At 40.8% G+C, this 21,738-nt stretch overlaps 1 protein-coding gene across 7 annotated transcripts in view; it reads right to left on the bottom strand.

Moving 5' to 3' along the window:
- The window catches only part of USH2A (usherin), a 432,455-nt gene that overhangs the window by 104,526 nt on the left and 306,191 nt on the right, over positions 1–21,738 (bottom strand). For all 7 annotated transcript variants that reach the window (XR_014545784.1, XM_083604668.1, XM_083604669.1 and 4 more), the window contains 3 exons: positions 12,143–12,311; positions 8,241–8,462; positions 140–363 (listed from right to left, as the gene is read on the bottom strand). Coding sequence is in view for 6 of the 7 variants with exons in the window: in XM_083604668.1 (XP_083460794.1) it covers positions 140–363; positions 8,241–8,462; positions 12,143–12,311 (615 nt within the window). In the remaining variant the exon portion in view is untranslated. The remainder of the gene's footprint in view (positions 1–139; positions 364–8,240; positions 8,463–12,142; positions 12,312–21,738) is intronic.

Here is a 21,738-nt window from a genome sequence, read left to right as displayed (position 1 = left end):
GTATTAATATGGATGTAATGTGAAAATGAATAATGCACACAGGAGTTTTTATATTCCTATTTTACAAAAATAGTTATGAACAATGTATTTCTCTTTCCATTGTCAAATCAGAACCACCAAGAGGTTTTCTATCAATTACCTTCATCATCATTCCAGCTGAAATCCTGTCAGAGCAAACATATTTCAAAGGATTATATCCAAGTCCATTACAACATTCCTCGCTCTTTGGAATAAGTTCAGCCTCACAGCATTTTAATGGCACTTGGTCATTCTCTTTAATGTGGGCTTTAGACTCACCACTGGAAGCTGAGCAGCATATGGTACTTGACATATTCACATATTCATGTCCACAACAGAACATTCCTGCAACAATAAAACATTATATATGAATGCGAAAAGGGGAGAAAGTGGGGGAAAGTACAGAGAATGCTATAAAATACAACATAAAAATGTCTGAATGAGGCAGCTACTGATACAAGGGAAAAGGTAACTAAAGTGGTACTTAATTTTGAATTTAAGATGACTAAACTGGTAAAGCCTTTGTTCAGAAGCTAATTCCAGTGATAAGGAAAGACATGGGCCTCTGCTTGCAGATACACTACAGAAAGAAGCTGTTAACATCTGCAGTGCACAACTACTTAAGCCACATGGTGTGAACGTTTGACATTTCAAAACAAAATGTAGTGACGACTGGCCCCTAAACCAGTTTCTTCACTCCTGTCGAAAAAACAAGAAAATAGGTTTTGTTCTAGAAATGAGTGAATTGTGACAAATTGCTGTGAACCTGCTTCCACGTTAATAAACAATCTGATGGTGAGAAAGAAAGAGAAATAAGAGAGGAGAGAAGATGGGTGGGAATTAGCAATGAGTAGAATATTAAACTGGAGAGAAGCTGGTGATAGGAGGACAGCAAAGATTTAGAGGTCAAGAGCATCTGATGGGGAAGGGGTCCTAGGTCAACTGCAGAGCACACGCAGAAGTTTAATCTCAGGTTCAAAAGAATCAGGTAGCAGGTGATAGGAAGCAGCTCTGTCTGTCTGAGACTGGAGAGTCACTGCCCATTGGAGCACGTAGATAATACTGGACTAGATGGCAAAATAATTTTAATCGGAATACGCAGCTTCCAGTTCCCAAAGCCTTGCTAGAAAAAGAATGGTACCTGTGGGATACCCATCCACCCCATCTGTCTGTCCCTCTCCAAAGTAGACAGGAGTCAGGGGTTTGAATGAAGTTTGTGCCAGGGTGCTGTCTGTGTCTCTACTACAGCAGAGACTTCTTGGAGTGATACCATCTGGCTTCCCTGGGGCAGCTGTATAATCATGTTCCATAAGATGAGGCAGGATACTATCAAGAAATAAATCCTGGGATGTTAGTGCATGTTTAGTAACCTCTGAACGGTAAACTGGATGAGCATACATTTCACAGAGAGGCTTCTCTTAAGACCACCCTAGCTGGGGCTATAGCACAGGGTATAATTAGCTCAATGCGAATAACTGAAGAATTTTTGCTCATAGGGTTAGTTACGTTCAAATAACTGGGGGTCTGTAGGATAGTAAATGGTTTCATGTCCGGGTCAAATTTTTAAAGTAGAACTGTTCAATCTTACAAACATGCAGTGCCAGGCAGAGATGATTTATTTATGAGAGGACCAAATCCATCCTCCTATTCTGCCCATCAGTTGGATTCTATTATGAAAGTTTAATATTAAACATGAAGCACTCGGTATTGCGCTGACAATGGTGACAGCAGGGTGTTGTGTAAGTGAATTGTTCCAGACTTATCCTCCCTTTTCAGCCTCTGCCTTACGATACAGTTCTGTGGATCTAACGACTTTGTGCCATAGGATAATATCACACCCACCGATGGGTTATCAAGACCAACAAAGCAGCAGAGTCCGAACAATATTCTTGGATGCAGCATCCATCCCCCTGCCCTAGCACATGCCACAGGACACAGCAGTGTCTGTTTGCAGCAATCATTGAGTCTCATATGTTCAGAGGCTAGGCCTAACCATGTGATAATGAGTTGAAGTTTAATGTTACCTTCCTGTCCCCCAGCCAAGACTGTGGTTGCATCACATATTGTTTTGGATAGTGTTTTGTGTGTGTGTGTGTGTGGTTTGTTTGTTTGTTTTTAAAGCAAATGCAAATGTTTTAGCTCAGAGCCACTATTGGCAAGCAAAGTAAAATGTTGATGATTAACCACTTTTATTCTAGGGGAGAAAAAGAAAGACGCATTCTTTCACCAAGAATCTCATCTTTGTTTCACTGAATTAAATTTTTCAGCCAAGATTTCACTCACATAACAAGAAGTGACTCCCTTTCTAGTTTCTTTGGTAAACCATTACTTCTTTAATTATTATCAACCTTGTTCCAGCGTGATAAATTGCTAATTACTTAATACCCTAATCAGCGTTCATTCTTTGCACAGATAAACTGTGACAGCGCCATTAATTTAAATAGTAATTTCACTTAATGGCCAGAACGGCACACCAGATTTTTATGCAGCATTTTCTGAAGACTGCATCCATCACTGCAATATTCTGACATAAAGATGTCTGACGTGCACTAACTCACTTAGGGAGAGCAGATGTTGCCGAGCAGAGTTTGGTAGTAATTCCCATAGTGCATCACTTCAGCATGAATGAGCTGCAAATTCAGAAATAGACATTCCTCTGAAACCTCACTGTATAGCCTTTGACCTCAGCCTAATTTATCACATGTAGCACTTGACTCTTGAACCTTGACACTGAGAATGTACAGTTTAAAACATGCCTACAGTGGGGCAGTGGGTGGGAAGGGAAGGGAAAATAGGCCCATATATTATTAATGGATTGATTTACCTTTCAAATACATCACCTCAATCAACTGCTTAAAGAGGGAGAATTGCCTTCCAACAAATTGTGCATATACAGACACACACACACAAACAAATAAATATGCATTTGCCAAAAATTAGAAAATAGAAGCATTTTCTGGAGGCATATGCAATGCTAAAATAAGCAGAAGGGAAAGAAACACACAAACCTCATTAAGACACTCCTTGACCTGCCAAGAATTATTTAATATCCCTGTAAAAATTCTCAGAAAGGTCCATGTACTGTAGTACTAACCCAGCAAAACAGCAACATGATTGAACTTTGAAGAAGAAAATAAAGATTAAGGTGGCACACTTACATTGAATGCTGTAGGCTTTCCTTGCAAGTAAGCTTGCACAAGGTTGTGCTGCATGAGGCCAACAGCACTCTCTTCACATTTACTCAGAAGTAAGTCTCACTGTGGGGACGCAGGTGGCACTGTGGGTTAAACCACAGAGCCTAGGACTTGCCGATCAGAAGGTCGGCAGTTCGAATCCCCGTGACGGGGTGAGCTCCCGTTGCTCAGTCCCTGCTCCTGCCAACCTAGCAGTTCGAAAGCACATCAAAGTGCAAGTAGATAAATAGTTACCGCTCCGGCGGGAAGGTAAACGGCGTTTCCGTGTGCTGCTCTGGTTCGCCAGAAGCAGCTTAGTCATGCTGGCCACATGACCCGGAAGCTCCCTCGGCCAATAAAGCGAGATGAGGGCCGCAACCCCAGAGTCAGCCACAACTGGGCCTAACGGTCAGGGGTCCCTTTACCTTTAAGTCTCACTGTGTTCAATATGGCTTACTTAAAGGAAAGTGTGTTTAGGGTTGTAGGCTTAGTGTTTCATAACCAAATCAGAGAATCAGCCTTCATTGCAAATGACTACTTGAACTATTTCCTTCAACCAGAATATTATGGCTGGTCACTGTAACTGAATGTTTTATTTTGACATTATAAAGGGTGTTACTTAGGAAAGGAGAGAGTAAAAAATAACAATGACATTGCTTCTTGTTGTTATGGCTTCCAGTAAACATGGGAACATTTTGGATGGACTCTAAACAAACACAACCATGCATGGATGTTAATTCCTTGAGAGAATTCTGAACAATATGCAGTAATATAACCACCAAAAGAAACCAGTAGATGTCTCTGTCTGTGGTAGAAGCCTCTGCACTAGAAACAGAGGAAATCAGTGTTCGAAACTCCCATTGTTCTAGGCACATTTTGTGACAGGGAATTTCTTTAGCGCGAGCAGTTTCTGAGTTCTGGGGGCAGTACTGCGCCTAAGATTTCAGATTAAAACTACAGGGTGGAAGGAAAGGAGGACCACTTCTAGCTACTCTCTGAAGACTGGGGAAGAGATCCTCTTAAGAATATTTGGGGGGGGAGGTGAAGGCCTAGACCATGTGAAAAATGAACATAATATTGTAGCTGCAGTTCATTCATTTTCAGCTTTGTATTCTAGTTATAAAAAAATTGTGCCTAGACGTTCTGTTGCTGCACCCATAAACCTAGGTTTAAGGTGCCATTTAGCTCCTAGCTTTCATATCTGTTTCTAACACTGGAGGAAATAAAAGAAAACAAAGGTACAAAATAGGAAATCATACATTTCCAATTATACATGGAAACAAAGCTTTTCTTTGTATCTCCTCAAAGAAGCAGAATAGCTCACAATGAATTATACCGGCCCAACCTGCTTTCCAAACCCAGGTCTTCGGTTAGACTTTGCATATTCAGAGGGTCATATTAAATACACAGTTAATACTATGTGTGAGAAGAGTCATTTGTTTTATGACAATCTGATGCTGTTTTTCTTACATTTGTTCAATCACATACATTTTTAATGTAAACCACCTTCCTTGTCCTAAAAAGCTGAGTAAAAATATTTCAAAAATAAATAAATTTGAGACAGAAGATGTTTGTACTCAATAGATATACATATTAAAAACTGAGGTTTTTTCATTTGCATTGAATTTTGATTTGTTTCTGGAAACAATTCAGGGTGCTAATTATTATTACATATAAAGCCCTAAGTGGCTTAGGATGAGGTTATCTGAAGGGTTGCTTCTTTCTGAATGAACCTTCCTGTGCGCTTCAACTAACTTTTCCATGTTCTGCCACCTTCAGAGGTATGGTTACTACAGCCACAAGGATGGGTCTTCTTAACACCCAGATTATGGTACTCCCTCCTGAAAGAGGTTTGGTTGACCCTCTCCCCTTTTGAGTTTTAGATTGGTAGCAAAGACTTTTGGCCACACATGCTGTGGCACAGCATTTCTTAAACCAGTTGTTTTATGTCCCTCTCTTGGTACTGCTTTGATCGCTGAAGTTGATTGCTGTTTTTATTTGTTTTACTGTTTCAACTGTAATTGTTGTGTGTTTTTCCTTTAGAAAGGCATGCTGGGGTAGAAATCTTGGGGACCAAAAGGCAGAGTTAACATTTTCTAAAATAGATAAACATGCAACTTAGTGAATCTCTGACTAAAAGGTGTATTGCTTTTAGTCTACCTGTACATGCTGAAAAGCCACTACTGTGCCTTTAAAAAACAAATTCATGTTGAAAAGTTAATGCACAATATGCAAAGCCTGAAAAAGCTAAAAAAGAAAAACATTTTTAAACCTTTTCCATCTACAATTGCATGAATTTGAGAAAAGCAGTTTAAGAACACATATATCTATCTATATACACAATGAAATGAAGAACACGACTTTCATCCCAAGGTACCTGTATTACACTCCTACACAACTCATCTGCCCAGAGAGAGTAGTAAAAACATAAATGCTACCCCAGCAGTTCTCTTCCAACAGCATCTGTTAATTCACTCCATTTATAAAATACATATTGACAAAGACAACTGAACTGGGACCAGGGAGATTTGATTTGGTGTGAGAAAGTCAATTCAATGTGATTTTGTTAAAGGGCTCCTGCAGGCAAATAAAAAGAGTTTAAGTAATAAAGTACATAAAGAGATGCTTTACGAGCCAGCCCTTTCTTGTGGCAGCCACACAATGTGCTGCTATAGAAAGGGACTTGGTTCACGAGAAACATGAGGATAATGTGTTATTCCTGCATCGCTCTGAGCTGAGGTTTCAAATGCGGGTGGGGTAGGCACCCGTCAGTTGATCACAACAATGTTGATCAGTCATTAATTTATCAGGGAAGGGAATGTAGGGGAGACAACTACTTTTATTTAATTGTCATTTATTTGTTACACAGCTGCCAGCTTCTTTTATCCTTGTGGCAGCCCTGTAAAGTAGGCTAGATATCCAGTTCCATGGGAGCTTAAAGCTCACAGGGAAAGCTGGTAGCATTCCATCAAGCAGTGAACACACAGAAACAGGACCTTGGACAGCTACAAGATTGTCTGTGCAGGTAGTTAGAGCCAAGTCTTATGTAGGGTAACCAGATCTTCTTTTTTAAATAGATTTTACTGAAGTTTGAAAAAGAATACAAAGGTTAATATCAAATATCCAATACCTTTTTAAATCAAAGATTAAAAATTAATCAAAATAAATACACAAACCAAAAAGAAAAGAGAACTTCCCATTCTTTGTCCGTCAGCTATATAGAGAAAATTGTTCAAAGCATACACTCCAAGATAACACGCAAGAATTCAGCTTTCTATAAACAAATATTTTCTTCAATCCTCAAACCATAAGTTCCTTTTCCTTTTTCACGCAAAGCGTCTATAATGTGCTTCCAATCTTTAGTAAATATCCACAACGGTTTTTCTCTGATTAAACACATCCCAGCTAAGTCCAATAATTTTGACAACCGTTCCTCCATGGTAGGTAATGATGAATTTTTCCATCTTTAGGCATATAAAAGTCTGCCTTCTGTGATCATGTATTGAGGGCAACCAATCTAAAGTGTGGTGGGCTTCAATTCTCTGGAGGAGTTTGCTGGCTGGTTAATGGGCTCTCGTCTTCTTTTTTAGCTATTTATTTATTAAATTTATATCCTGCCCTTTCTCCCAAAGGAGCCCAGAGCAGCAAACACATTAATGTTAAAACATCTAAAAACAATTCCAATACAGATACAAACTGGGAAAGATAAGGCTATAAATGGCTGCTATCCATGATGGATAAGTTCTGCCTCTATGGTCAAAGGCTACAGTATGCTTCTGCATACCACTTGCTGGAAATCACAGGTGTGGTGAGTGCTGTTGCTCGTCACAGATCCCACACTGGTATCTGTTGGCCCTGTGAAAACAAGGCTATTATGCATATATCAAGCATTTGCTTCAAGCAGGACATAACTGCACAATTTTCATTCAGAATTTGAGTGCAGATTATCACACTGAATGCATATAGGGGAGCAGTGGGTCCACACCCAGACTGTATTATTCAGCCATGAAACTCACTGGGTGATTTTGGGCCAGTCTCTTTATCTTTTACTAACCTAACCTACCACATTTACAGGTTGGGAAAGAAAAATGTTACTAAGAAATACAATAATAAGCACACAGAGAGAGGCTTAGTGATAAAGCAGGTTCAAATCCCAGCATCCTTAATAATCTCCATCAGTGGTAATTCATGGAAGGTAGAAGTGTAGCAAGTGGGTGCAATCTTGTTCCTCCCAATTTGCTTTCAGTGAAGCACCTTTACAAGACCAGAAATACATAAGTGGAAAAGTGAAGAAATGTGCTGCCCCAGTTGGAGTACATAGCATTGACCTTGGTCAAGCAACCCCAACCTGGTACCTTTCAGATGTTCTACAACTCCCACCATCCCTGAAAATTGACTATTTTGGCTGGCGCCTGAAACATCTGGAGGGCACCAAGTTGGGGGAGGCTGCCCTAAAATGAGCAATTGTCTGACTCAGTGAAAGGCAACTGAAACAGATTTTCCTACAAGTGTGGTGCCTATGGAGTCCTTTACACTGAGGCAGGCCTCAAGCTAGCAGCAGAAAGCAGTAACTTAAAAGCACACATCTGTCTTGTTTTTAATGTTGCCCATTATTCTCGCCAGCCTCTTTTGAACAATTTAGTTCCACAGGGGCAGAGCACCAAGTGTCTTCTAAAAGCAGTTCAGTATCCAGGTCTCTTTTCTTCTATTAGATGGAATACAGTGGTACCTCGGGTTACATACGCTTCAGGTTACATACACTTCAGGTTAGACTCCGATAACCCAGAAATAGTGCTTCAGGTTAAGAACTGTGCTTCAGGATAAGAACAGAAATCGTGCTCCGGCGGCGCGGCGGCAGCAGGAGGCCCCATTAGCTAAAGTGGTGCTTCAGGTTAAGAACAGTTTCAGGTTAAGAACGGACCTCCGGAACGAATTAAGTACTTAACCCAAGGTACCACTGTAATCATTTCGGAAAGACTAACCTTTCTTAAGTTTTTAATAGCAAAAAAAGAGAACAGAGTATATTTCTGCAACAATTTAAGAGAGTACCTGCAGTAGGTAGATGGATTTCCCCCTTTTCTTCATCACCACAACAGATCAGGTCTTTGCTTACTATTTGTCCCCCACAACATTGCTGACTGAAGCCATCATGGAGAGATCCACTGCAACATATCTGGTTCCCTGATGTGGAATAAGGAATTCCCCGGCAGCAGGAATCCCCAATCCCAACAGAGGCCCAATTTTGTTCTTCATCTGGGCAGCATACTTCTCCTGTAGATTTAAACATAGTATGGAAATCTACATAATCCATTCCATTATTTGTTGATGTTGGCAGTAGCAGTAGTAGATTAATATTATTTACGCATCGGCATCAATGTACATAGAATGGTATGGTTTAGCATAAGCAAAGGGATTCTTAAGCTTTCAATCTAACATTTGACAGGGTAGCAGATAACAAAGGAGAGGAAGGACAAAAAAGGCAAAAAATGGATGGGTGCAAATATAGTTATCTGCACATTAGACTATTTCAGTGAAGGGTGAAAATGTCCTTGCATGTTAAGCTTTTAGCTAAAAGTGTAAAACATTAGAAAGAAACACCTATAATATCATTCCTGTCCAACAGGTTTACAGTATCACAAGTAGGTTAACTGTGAAGGAAAAGGACAGGGCTGGTGCACAAGTTAACAAAGATGAGAGAAAAAAGGGCTAGGAAAAAAGGAAAAGGGATTGGTGTGGCTGACAGAGGAAGGCTTTTCTGTCAAAAGAGATGGCCCATGCCCGTATATATAACTTCACAATTGCTACCATGTGCTACATTTTGCCTGAGAGCATTTTTGCAATATCTCCCATGTTGAAGAACCTCAGATACTATAGCTAGGGGAGACCCTGGATTTCTGGGATTTTGTAAACTTTTTAAAAAAGCAAAATTCTTTTTATTTGATATTACTATGGTTTTCAAATGGTGTTAATTCTACCATGAATTATTAAAGCCCCTCAAAGCAGGTTTCCAAGTTGTTCTAGATTGGGCATGTACAAGCTAGTGATACTACTTGTGTTGAAATGAATCATTGCTAAAATACCACACAGGGCACCTAATTATAACTGCTCTGTTTCTCCATTTCTGAAAATTCTTTGTTGTAGTTTTGTCGTGTCTGACTCTTCGTGACCCCATGGACCAGAGCACGCTAGGCACTCCTGTGTTCAAAAATTCTTTAGGTAGTCATTTTCAGAAAAATACAATTGTACACACATCCAAAGTCATGCATGCTGTAGACCACATGTGAACCAGCTATCTTTCACTTAAGTTTTCTCTTCAGAAGTATTCTCCATCAACTATATTTGAATCTTCTTCAAATTTAATATGCCACTTGGAGATCTATTAGGGTAGTTTTGAAAAGGGAACTGTCCAAAACCACTAGTGTGCGCATGCAATCTGAGGCATAAGTCACCTTGCTGGAAGCTAGCTATGATGTTCTCAGATGACATTCAGGAAAGAACATTGTTCACTTTCTCCACAAAACCCCAGGGAGAGAGAGAAGTGTGATGAGCGCTAGCGTTATTTACTTTATTATAGTTTGGAAATTCACCCCTTCCCATCTTTGCTTTGGGATTCATATCCTTATCTTCTATTTCCTCAAAGATAACACTACCACTCCTTTCCTGAGTTCTAAGCTTCATGCTTGTAGCAAAGGACTTAAGTTCATCTCTCACATTATTAAAAGTGGCCAAACAACATCTGGAAGGCATGCATGCCAAGAGTGCCTTGTATAAATATCTTTATCAAATAAAGTCAATAATAAACCAAAAAAGACATGAGCAAACCTTTGGAGTGTAAGAGATATAATCAGTTTAGATACTTAACCACATTTCTCTGCTCTCCTCAGAATCTAATTTCATGACTGAACAGAGTAAGGCCTTCAACGGGGTATGTAAGTTACATCAATTGGAAATAATACAGATTTTTTATATATTTTTATTTTATAAAAGGACCATTAGACATAAGACACAAAGGATCAGTAACCTTCTCATTAACCTCTCAAAATGGGATCCATTCCAAGCCAAGCTTGAAAATGTTTTCTCTCTGAAACTACCATGCAGTCTTACCAGTTAATTGTTATCCTTATCAAAAAATGACCCACATTAACATTTCGCTTGGGGTTATTAGCATAATTATAAAAAGAGAGGGGGGGGGAAAAGTGACCAATATTGTTCTTGTTGCTGCACTTAAGAAACAAGGGGGAAGAAGAAAGCAGAAACCACATCTTTAAAAAAGCAACTGCTGGCAAACAGTTTAGAAATATTCACCGCTTGAAACTTAACAATTGCCAATTGAATTTGAGCTTCTTTTAGAGACAAGATGGTTTGCATCACTGTACTTTTCTGTCCTTATGTAAACAGCATTAAGCTAGTTAACAGAGACCACCGGATGGGTCTCGAGGTCACAGACAATGATCTTCTTATTTTAGTACATTGAGATTAATGAGACCACCAAAAGACTCTCCTTTATTGGGACAGCATTTTTTCCGCTTTTGGATGACATCATGGGAGGCATTCTAATATTGTGATATATGAATGACTTCTGAAGGCACTGGAATTTAGGATGTGCTGCATAGCTTGGCTGAAATTCAAAGTACTTCTGAGCACAGGGAGTGTTTGCCAACCCATGGGTAATGCAGTCAATTTAGCTGCTGACCTCACAGTTGTCTGCAAAGAGTTTTGTGCATTAAACATCCGGTAGAAATCTTTCTTTGGGCTACCATACTCACCCTATTTTAAAATGTGTCAAAAACCTAATTGCAAATAATATTAAGAGGGTTTCTCAAAGGAAAAAAAAATATGTTTCTTTCTTGGCAAGCTTAAATTTGGAAAAATGTATCATGGAACAGATTTCATACTACACAGCACCCCTTTTTCCAGAGCACTTAGTGATTCTGACAATATACAATAAGGAATGTAATACTGGATCTTGATTCCACCCCCACGCCCTTAAATATATACAGCTTTTAATTAGGAATTGGGTATATGTCTATATGGACGCGGGTGGCGCTGTGGGTAAAACCTCAGCGCCTAGGACTTGCCGATTGCATGGTCGGCGGTTCAAATCCCCGCGGCGGGGTGCGCTCCCGTCGTTCGGTCCCAGCGCCTGCCAACCTAGCAGTTCGAAAGTACCCCCGGGTGCAAGTAGATAAATAGGGACCCCTTACCAGCGGGAAGGTAAACGGCGTTCCGTGTGCTGCGCTGGCTCACCAGATGCAGCTTGTCATGCTGGCCACGTGACCTGGAAGTGTCTGCGGACAGCTCTGGCTATAGAGTGAGATGAGCACACAACCCTAGAGTCTGTCAAGACTGGCCCGTACGGGCAGGGGTACCTTTACCTTTACCTTATATGTCTATATGGGCAGATAAGATGGAGCTAACCCATTTTCTGCAGTGTCAGATTGCACTGTGAGGAGAAAAGTCACACTTGGAAGCCATTCTATTTTATGGTAAGCCATGCAGTGAGCTTGTTATGGGGTGGTGTATACATGCAATAAAAAGATAACTAGTATGTCGTGGTGAGCCAAAATATGCTGCAAGTAACTTTGCAGTCACCTGCTCCCCACTAGAAGTAGATGGAGTGAGGGTGACTGGCCCAAGTTCTCCAAGTGACCATCATGGCTCAGTGGAGATTTGAACCCATAGTTCCTCAACCAACACCAAGCTCTCAATTCTCATCCTGTTCACATATTCAGCCGTTGTAAAGCTATTTAGGTAACAAATGCCTAACACACAAGTGTGTAGATACTTTATGTATTCATCCATTCAACAGTGTCATTATGAGCATAGAATGCTTTTCCAATATTGGGCAAAAATCACAGCACTAAAATTTATGCACAAATACAAATTCATTCTTCTGAAAGACAACTGTGCAGATTTGTTATGTCAAATTCTTGCATTATTTCCCCCCTTACCTGCTAGTACTCTTGTGTAATAGCCACCACAACACTGATGCTCTGGTTGCACAGCATGCACCTGGCCGCCACAGCAAACACCTGATGTATTATGCATAACTGGGATGTATTTGTCTTCACAGCACCGGAAACCTGGTGTATTGTTGTGCAGAATCCCATTACAACACACCTTAAAGTATTTAAAAACAACAAGGACAGAGACATGATGTGTTAAAAATATATTTCCTGCAGAAAACAATCAGAAGGGGAAAGTATGTATAAATCTAAAGGAGATATAATGACTGAAAGTCATGCCGTGCCCTCTTGTTGTTGACCTTTGTCGGTCTTGAGATACAATGGAATGGATATCCAAGGGTGAAGTCAAACCGCTGTGTTGACAACAGCAAAGTGACCTTCCTGGGGCACAAGCCTGGGCAGTATGTATGGAGGTCCTGGACTGTCCAGACAAACACCCCCCCCAGCCTCACTGATGTGGTCCAAAGGAAAGTGGAGCAACACGTTTGGCACCAGCTTGGCTGCAGGTGTTACTGGAAGGAGGCGCTAGTGCAAATATAGTATACAGACAGAAAAGAAATGCAAATTATCTCACCATATTGTAGGTGAGATAAGTGCCTGCTCAACCTTCTGCCATGCTGCTAATTTTTGATGGGCAGCTTCAAGACCTCTGCCCTCCCTCCTTATGCTTCTTACCATTAAACTGGACTTGGGAAGGACAACTCTTAAAAGAAAGAACTATCATATGCAGAGTTGGACATATGACCACCATACAACCTGCACTGATTAGTGTTACAATTGTTGGCCTTCAAGCATATTTTACAATCATGATTTCTTCATTAATATAGATGTTTTTTCAGGAAAGTTTAAGATTTTTGATGCTGAGATGTTATCATGATTAGAATGTATTTCTTATTTCTGGATTTCGGAAAGGACGTGTCTGAATTAGAAAGCTATAATTATACAAATCAGGGTTTCCCAATGCAAGCACCTGTGTTGTTTCTTAAATTTATTTTTTCCTTTGTGGCATATGATCACTTCTTTATTATTATGATTCTTCAAATACACTGATCATAATACACACGTGTGTGTGTGTGTGTGTGTGTGTGTGTGTACACACACACACACACTTTCTCCTTGAAGCAAAATTCGCATGGAAATGATTTCTGAATAGGACTTAACTGAAGACTTCTTTCTGGCTATTGTTGGGATGAATTAGGGTATATGCTTGAACAACCAAATAATTATTTGTATGCTTGAACCTGTGAAAGCAGGCTAGCATGGTATACACGTGACACATACTGAACAGCAAGTTGAGTCATTGTAAAATGCAATCTCTGAACTTACATTCATTTCATTTTACAAGGAACAGTTGTTATTGCTAGATCGAAAAGGTGTTTTCTAGTGTAGCACAGGTACATAAAGGATACCTTATTGATCTTTTATTTTTATTAGTGGTCAAACAAAACTACTCACATAATTTCGCTTTCATTTTCATGTGGAGCAAAATCTCTCCCAAACAGATATAAAATTGTCCATCATAGTTTTGCACACTTGCTGACAACCTTTTAAATATCAAGTTCTACCTCATCAAAAGGATTCCAGATAAACATGCAGTGTGAAAAGAAAAGTTCAGCTGTTTTTTTATTTTATTTTTAACAAAGGGTGCCTCCAGAAATGAGGCCTGATGAAGCATTTCAAGGCAATGCTTGGAAAGAGGGCACTTACTGTGGCAAGTACTAGTGATGGGAGTAAGTCTTGTTTTCATTAACCCCCAAAGAGAGTGAAAAACCAACTGTAGGGCTGCATCACTCTGTTCCCTCCAAAAACATCCCAAAAGGTCACAAAATGTTCAGCGGCTGGGGGGGGGGTAGGGGGGAAATTATCTCCTGTCAGAAATTCAGCCAAACTTGTTTCAGTCAAGTTCAATGCTGCTCTAATTTTCACTCTTGGTTGCAAGCAATAATGACTGCTTACCCAGTATTGGAGTGGGCAGAGGCTGCAGCCCATCGCAGAAGGACCTCACCTTTGTGGAGCAAACAACCCCTGCATGGGCCAGCCACTGGGAATTCCCACTTGGCCAGCCACAAGGGAGGGGAGGAAAGCCCACTAGTCACTAAATCTGAAGTGGCCCGTGTGGTAGGCCAAAGGGGGTGGAGCTTCGATGTGGAGTAGTTTTCACTCTGGTCTGCCACCCGGAAATATATAGGCTGGGACTGCAATCGACCAAAGAGTAGCTCTCCCTCCCACACTGTTATGTTGTGGTTGTTTGTATGCTAACCCCCTTTCCCTTCCTTCACATCGCCTAACTGACCTTGCTGTAATTTATTAATGGTTGTCACATTCGGAGCCAGGAAGGAATTCCCTGGAAACAGATTGGCCCCATTTGGAAGTTTTGCCTTCCTCATAGCAATAGCAACTTTTGGCAGATAAGGCATTGGGTGGAATCCTTAGTCTAACATTGGGTTGCAGCAAAGTGCTACATGACTCCTATCCCATACAGGTGCAATCTCAGGGTACCACATTAGAGGGGTCTTGATGGAAGTCTGTCCAGAGCCAAGTGTGGGACAGAGGGACTCTAGAGTTTCCAGCAGCAGCCTCAGGGGGCCACCTAGGGAGAACTGCATCTTGAGGAGGTCCAATAATCCCAGGCATGACCCTGCTCAAGCGTCAGCCCTCCATCTGAAGGCTGAGAATGGACACACACCCAAACCCTACCTACAATTGTAATCAATAAAATTTGTGGCCAATTTTAAAATACCCAGAACATCTTGTGCTGTTTATTCCACCTATCTCTGTCTAGGTCTTTGCTCCCTGGGGGGTGGGGATCACTGCAAGTGGGTCTGAAACTATTACTACTGTTGTTATTTGTTTATTACATATCTGTAGAGCTCTTCATCAGGGACAGTTTGCAATATAAAAACACAAAAATAGTAACAAGCGAAAACAATTCCCCCTCCCACCCCCCATTTTAAAAGGCCATAGATTATTTAATTAGCCAAAGGCCAGGGAGAAGAATATTTTTGCCTGACGCATAAAGATGTAACGAAGGCACAAGGCGACCCTCCCTGGGGAAAGCATTCTGCAAGGTTCCCTACCCCTGCTATAAATAAACCCACCACCATTCTATAAACACTACGCTGAACACAACTACAGCAACAAAGTGAATTAAAAAGGTTTCGCAATGACTTCCTGACCGTGGAGTAATATTTTTTTAAATATTATGAGAATATATGTATTTTTTTTTATAAAAAATAATATGCTAAGTATCCCCAGATTCCCCTCAAAATGAAAACTCTGTGGGAATGAGGAAGTAATGATAGTTAAACTAATTTATAGTGCAGACAGGCCCCTTAACCCTGCATATTTTATCACTAGTTGGTTGCAGTAATGTGCCATTTGACACATCTAATCTCTGCTATGCTTTGTTAGCTGGGCATGCAGCTCCTTTTTAAACTACACATGGGGAAAAATACTCTTAAAAAGGATTTTCCCCCTTCAGTTTTCTTGGTAATTTCTAAAAGAAGAAGAGTTTGGATTTGATATCCTGCCTTTCACTCCCTTTAAGGAGTCTCAAAGCGGCTAACATTCTCCTTTCCCTTCTTCTCCCACAACAAACACTCTGTGAGGTGAGTGGGGCTGAGAGACTTCAAAGAAGTGTGATTGGCCCAAGGTCACCCAGCAGCTGCATGTGGAGGAGCGGAGACGCGAACCCGGTTCCCCAGATTACAAGACTACCACTCCTAACCACTACACCACACTGGCTCTCTATGCAGAACTCTATGCAAGAGGAAATAACAGGTTTGTACAAGCCTTGTACAAGCCTGCCATTAGGTAACCGATACCTCCTGCTCATTAACATTAAGTGGTAAAGCTTGCCACTGAAAGAACAGGATGGTGGACTAGATAGGCCATTGGCCTGATCTAACCGGCTTGCCTTTCGGCCTCATGCTCTTAAATGTACAAGCTGAAATCGACAAATGGGGCTGGCCCTTAATTCAGTGCTGCCGCTAGGGAGCAGGAATTTGTGAAGCAAGTTAGGCAGTCCATTTCCAAGCCTAGTTCAAAGCATCAGAACGCCAAAGCCACATGCCCCAGTCTGGTGGCAGCTGAATAATGCTCCAATGCATCTCTGAATGAAAATGTGCATTTTGAAGGTGAGGATTAACTTTCTAATGGCAAAGATGAATCCTTTTCTTTTTTTTATTCCACACTCCCTCCCTTAAATGTCTATATCTATAATTCAACCGTCAGTCTATCTAAGCCCAGGTGAGATCAGATTCTTAAGTACAAGCCTTCTGTGGCTCGGCCTCACATACAGCCATCAGCTCGTAAGTTTAATTGAAATGTATGGCAGCAAGAAAATCTTTATCTATACTTTGGCAGATTGATGGTGCAACAGCGACTTATCTGTATTAGTGGAAACCTATTAACTAGTGCATACACAGGCTTGCTATGGTTCAGTACCGTTATTCCTTTAGGCACTAACATTATTCACGTGATTAGCCCCATTGAGTTCTTCTGAGCATGCAGGGCAATGATACTATGACTTTCACATTTCCTTCTGTAATTACTTTTAAACAGGTGAAAATGCTAACAATCAAACTGAGTGGAAGATAAAGAGAATTACAGGAATTAACACAGTTTATGAAGCTGAGCTTTTTATGCGGTCAATCGGTAAAACAAAGCAACTCACATATTCCCCTGATTCCTTTATCGCAGATTGACAGAAATGGAAGGGGGGAGTTTTCCCTGAAATGGCAGGGAAACCAGAGCTGGAAATGACCCCATTGTCCAAATTCTGAATTTTAAAGTATCCAAATGAGTAAGATTCAAATCTTACTCATTTGGATGCATTAAAATTCAGAACCCCAACTTCACATTTGGGACCTCTTTTTGTCCAGTGAAACTACAGTACTTTCCCCCACTTATTTTGAATTATTGTAATACTGCACTTGGAAATAAGTCCCACTGAGTTCAATGAGAGATACCGTATTTTTCCCTGTATAAGACACCCCCATGTATAAAATGACCCCTATTTTTTTAAACCCAAAATTTAAGAAATCAAGTTGTCTAGCTTTGGGGGGGGGGGGTAGGAGGGGTCACTTCCGCCAATCGCTCACCCGCCTGCCCGCCAATGCTGATCGCTTGCTACAGTAACTGCCAATTGCACACCTCACCGCAGCCAGCAATTGTCTGTCTGCTCGCCGCCACCAACAGCCCTCCCGCCCACTTGCTGCTGCTACCTGCCTGCCTCACTACAGCCGCCAATCGCCTGTCCAATTGCCAAAGCCACAGGCAATTGCCAGCAGGCCTTGCCGCAGCCACCAATCACCCGCCCAATCGCCGCTGCCAATCTCCTGCCTGCCTAATTCTATTTTTTAACAAAAAACATCATCTTATAAATGGAAAAATGCGGGTACTCCTGTCTCTAGCAAGTGTGCGTATGACTATAAGTATAATCCTGTTTGGTTTATGCACTGCAAGTTTGCACTGGTGTTAATTTATTCCATCCTATGTGTATTTGCATATACTTGCTAGGAATTACTGTTACTAGAGCGTCTGCCTCACTACAAGACAATTACCGTATTAAACAAAATTCTGTTTTAAAGATCTGAGAAGTGCAGAAGAGACAGCTTTGTCTTGGGGTTGGTGGGAGATATTGTCCTCCCCTGCTACAAATTCAGGGGAAACTTATCTTCACGCTTGGGGATATGATAATGCACCTCCATAATAAAGAAACACAATCAGACTGAAAATGAAACTGCGGAAGGGACACGGCTGAGTGGTAGAGAATCTGCTTTGTACACAGAAGATCTCAGCATCTGGTTGGCCACTGTGAGAACACAATACTGGACCAGATGGACCAATGGCCTGATTCAGGAGGCTTCTGTCATATTCTTATGTTAGAGACTGAACAGGTATGCCTCTCTCACAAAGATATTGAGCAGTTCCCTTTCAAGCATGGCATTTGGACACTTTCGGATAGATGTTGTATTTCTGATTAGGGTAATTAGGATCAGGCTGATATTGTCTTGCAACTTGACTTGTAATAGCATAAACAAACATGTTAAGAACCTCTCCCGTCCAGCTGAGGAATAGTTTTCTGCAAGGATAGACTGTGTCATCGAGTTCTCCATGGGGAATTTGGTCATGCTTTCCTGACACAACCGCTTGTGTTAAAAGTAGCTGTCACTATGTGCCTAAGAAGGAGCTTACCAATTTGCTCCTACTCAACACAATGCTGAAGCTCATTTATCCAGCTAGCTAACATTTGCATGCTTCACTATACTATTACATAGCTCCGTAACATCAACTGCAACATGCTGTAAATCGCAAAATAGCATTTTTGGCAGCATTTTAAGACAGTTACTATTTGCATTGGTATGAAGCCCAGAGGATATGCATTATCAGCCCATAAAACAGAATGCATTCAAGTAATGTCAGGATTGTGTCATATTCTGGAAGGGAAAAAAGCCAACATACAGAAATTGGTAATGATCATCATTATCTCATCCTCCTTTATTTAGGTGCAGAAGCAGCCAGGGTTCTCATAAGGTCAGTATTATCTCATCCTATTTTATTTAGGAACAGCAACTGTGGATGGCGTAATCAGGCATAGGGCCATATATGTGGTATCCTACCTAATATAAAATATTTCATTACCTAATTATAGTCCATACAATGGACCTGACTTAGTTCTACCTAGATTAATAGGAATTAGGGATGCAGGTAGAATTTGTTTTAAATCACACTGCTCCCTGGTATTTTAAGGAGCTGCAGTTTGTGGGTTGGACAAAAAAAGCACAAATGGAGGAAATCTCATTCTGAGACCAACTAAACACATGTTACGACACATAATCATGCCTACTCACAGCAAGAGTTGCAAAACCCAGGACCTTCATCTGATAGAATTATAGTTGGGAGAATGGACATGGGTCATCTAGTTCACCCCCTCCAATGCAGGAATCTTTTGCCCAATGTGGGGCTTGAACCCACAACCTTGAAATTAAAAGCCTCAAGCCCTACCAACTGAGCTGCCCCACCTTTTAATCTTGGTCAAGGTACCCAATTTTGACAGACCTGGTGGGCCAGTACAAGCAGCTTGGGTTACTAGAAGTGGCCTGGGTCATTGCACTAAAGCATACTTCTAATTCCCACTTGAAGATCCTTTCACTGCACTGGTTGCTTCTCCCAAATTTCCTCAAATTTTGCAAGCAGGTTGGATTGTCTTCAGGTGTCTGCATTGTGCTCTAAATACAATTGCCTGGATCCTGCCCTACAACTTTGAAAGCCAGGGGTTGTGAGTGAATTTTTAGCATGTGATGTCAGAACATCCACAAGACCCACTTACCACGCTCAAACTCCCACAAATGTAAACAAATGTTCTTCTGACTTGGATCATAATTAAAGTAATAAGATAGAGTGAGGAAGTGGTTAGAGAGTTGGACTAGAGCCTGGCATTCCAGGGTTCAAATCCCCACTCAGCCATGAAGGCCATTAGGTGACCTTGGGCCAGTCACTGTGTTTCAGACTGACTTACCTCACAAGGCTGTTTTGAGGATAAAATGGACAGGTGGGAAAGCATGTGTGCCACCTTAAAATCTTTGGAGGAAAGGTGGGAAACAAATGTAATAAATAAATAAAGAGGTTATTTGCATAGTGTGTGTTGCCAATCCACATTAATTCAGCAGCTAATTGAAGGACATTAGTCTCTAGCATAACTTACTTGAGCATTAAAATCCACATACCAAAAACACATACCCAAGGCAAAACAATAAACTTATCAACCTATATAGTGGTATAACCTTAAGTTCCCTTATGTGTTTCACTCAGTTCAACTTTGAAGATGCATACTGGAGTTGGTTAGACCTACATTTCCAAGGACTGTAACTGAAATGGTTGTTTTACTTTTTAAGGTTCTGGATTACAGTGTATGATAAACATTTAAATTTTATGAAGCCAAGATCTGAAAACTTTATCTTAGTGGAAACAGAATGTGAATGCTACAGTTTTGACTAACCCTACCCACAGAAGGATGCCATATAAGATGCTTATCATCCAGAATATTAATTGGTTTCTTTTGGTGACTTTCACCGATAAACATATTCTCTTATTTTAAAAGCACCTTATTAACACGTAAGATTGTGTTTCCTTCTATCACTTTCTTTGGTACCTCTTGGCCTTGAGTGAATTGCAGTTTGGGATTAGTTACACTTTTTAATTAATTAACAACATGCTCATACACTAAATTTTTAAGATGCTAAATTCGTAGATTTGCTTGCACTTTCTTCCTTTAAATCAGCACTCAAGATGAAATACGTAATGGAAGAATCATGGTTTGAATACTCTGCTGCACTGTGGCAACAAGTCCCTGTCAACACTATACAGATCTTTTATGAAGGGCTGTAAAGGTAATGCAGAATAAACTTTGTTTATTTTTATATTTTGCTTTAATTTTGCTAAAGGCAACAGGCAAAAGGCAGATCCAATATTGGATAAAACATTTCGGAAGGCGCTCTGCTGACATAAGTTTTTGTGCCCAATGCTGAAGCACAGTGGAAGTAAAACATGATCCAGATAGTATAAGGGCCATACTGTGTCCTAGATAAAGGAGAAGGAAAGGGAAAGAGATGTTTGGCTCTTGGTTTTCAGAAAGAGCATGGCTCATTTTTAAGATGAAGATGATCACAGCTGAGCTGGACCCAACGAATGGTTTTTTAAAAAACCCATTATAGTCTTTTTCTTAGTGAATTTCTTGCACTACAGATATCAAATGGCACTATATGGTATTGATATACTTGGATACTTACCTTTCTCATCATGGCATTCGTTTGTTCCTTCTTGCAGGCCTTTTCTGTTCTGAAACATTGTAAGCTAAGAAAGCAAGTCTCTTCTAGCACCTGGCTGGCTGGCTGGCTATCAAGAGAACTTTCAGGGCACAACCCTCTGAAGGTGGCTCATAGCAGGATAATTTAGCTTTCAAATAATTTATAGACAAAGCCACCTGCAATGTCTTCAGTCAAGGCTCTCAATGATCCTCCTTTCACCATCCACCATATCAGCTTGTATTAAGTGTAGTCAACAAACAGAGAGACTAACTCACTAATTACCATCTCAAATTATGACTCTTGGAACTCCTCAGATTCTTCTTTGGTGTGGCTTATAATCTGGCCCAGATAAAGGTTATTGTGCTGGCCCTCTCCTTCAAAGAACTGCACACACAAAAATTGCTTCTGAAGGACAAATACCCCCGGCACACAAAGACTGCTTTTTCCTGCAGAAGCAGTCCCCTGCTTAGAGTAGTCTTGGAAGCCAGCCTAAAAACTGATTTCTTGGGGGCAAAAGTGTTGTCATCCTGCTGTCAAGCAACAGTGTGTAGAGCTTGGTGGAGCATGAGGTCAAACAAAGAGAAGAGTCTCCAATATACACCTGGCAGAATCAGCATACAAAGTCAAGTCAATTCCAAGGGTTCTGCAAACAGCAAACCATGCAGTCAGAAAATCCAGAGGTCAGGAAATCCAATGATCACAAACCAAGGGTCCAGACAGAGAGCAGGAAGTACAAAGTAGGGAACCACAGGTGTTGTTTCCGGAATCTGA

This window comes from Podarcis filfolensis, assembly GCF_964270895.1.
Source record: "Podarcis filfolensis genome assembly, chromosome: 3".
Taxonomy (NCBI): domain Eukaryota; kingdom Metazoa; phylum Chordata; class Lepidosauria; order Squamata; family Lacertidae; genus Podarcis; species Podarcis filfolensis.
The sequence above is the reverse complement of the archived record's forward strand: the minus strand, read 5'-3'. Positions and strand labels throughout refer to the sequence as shown.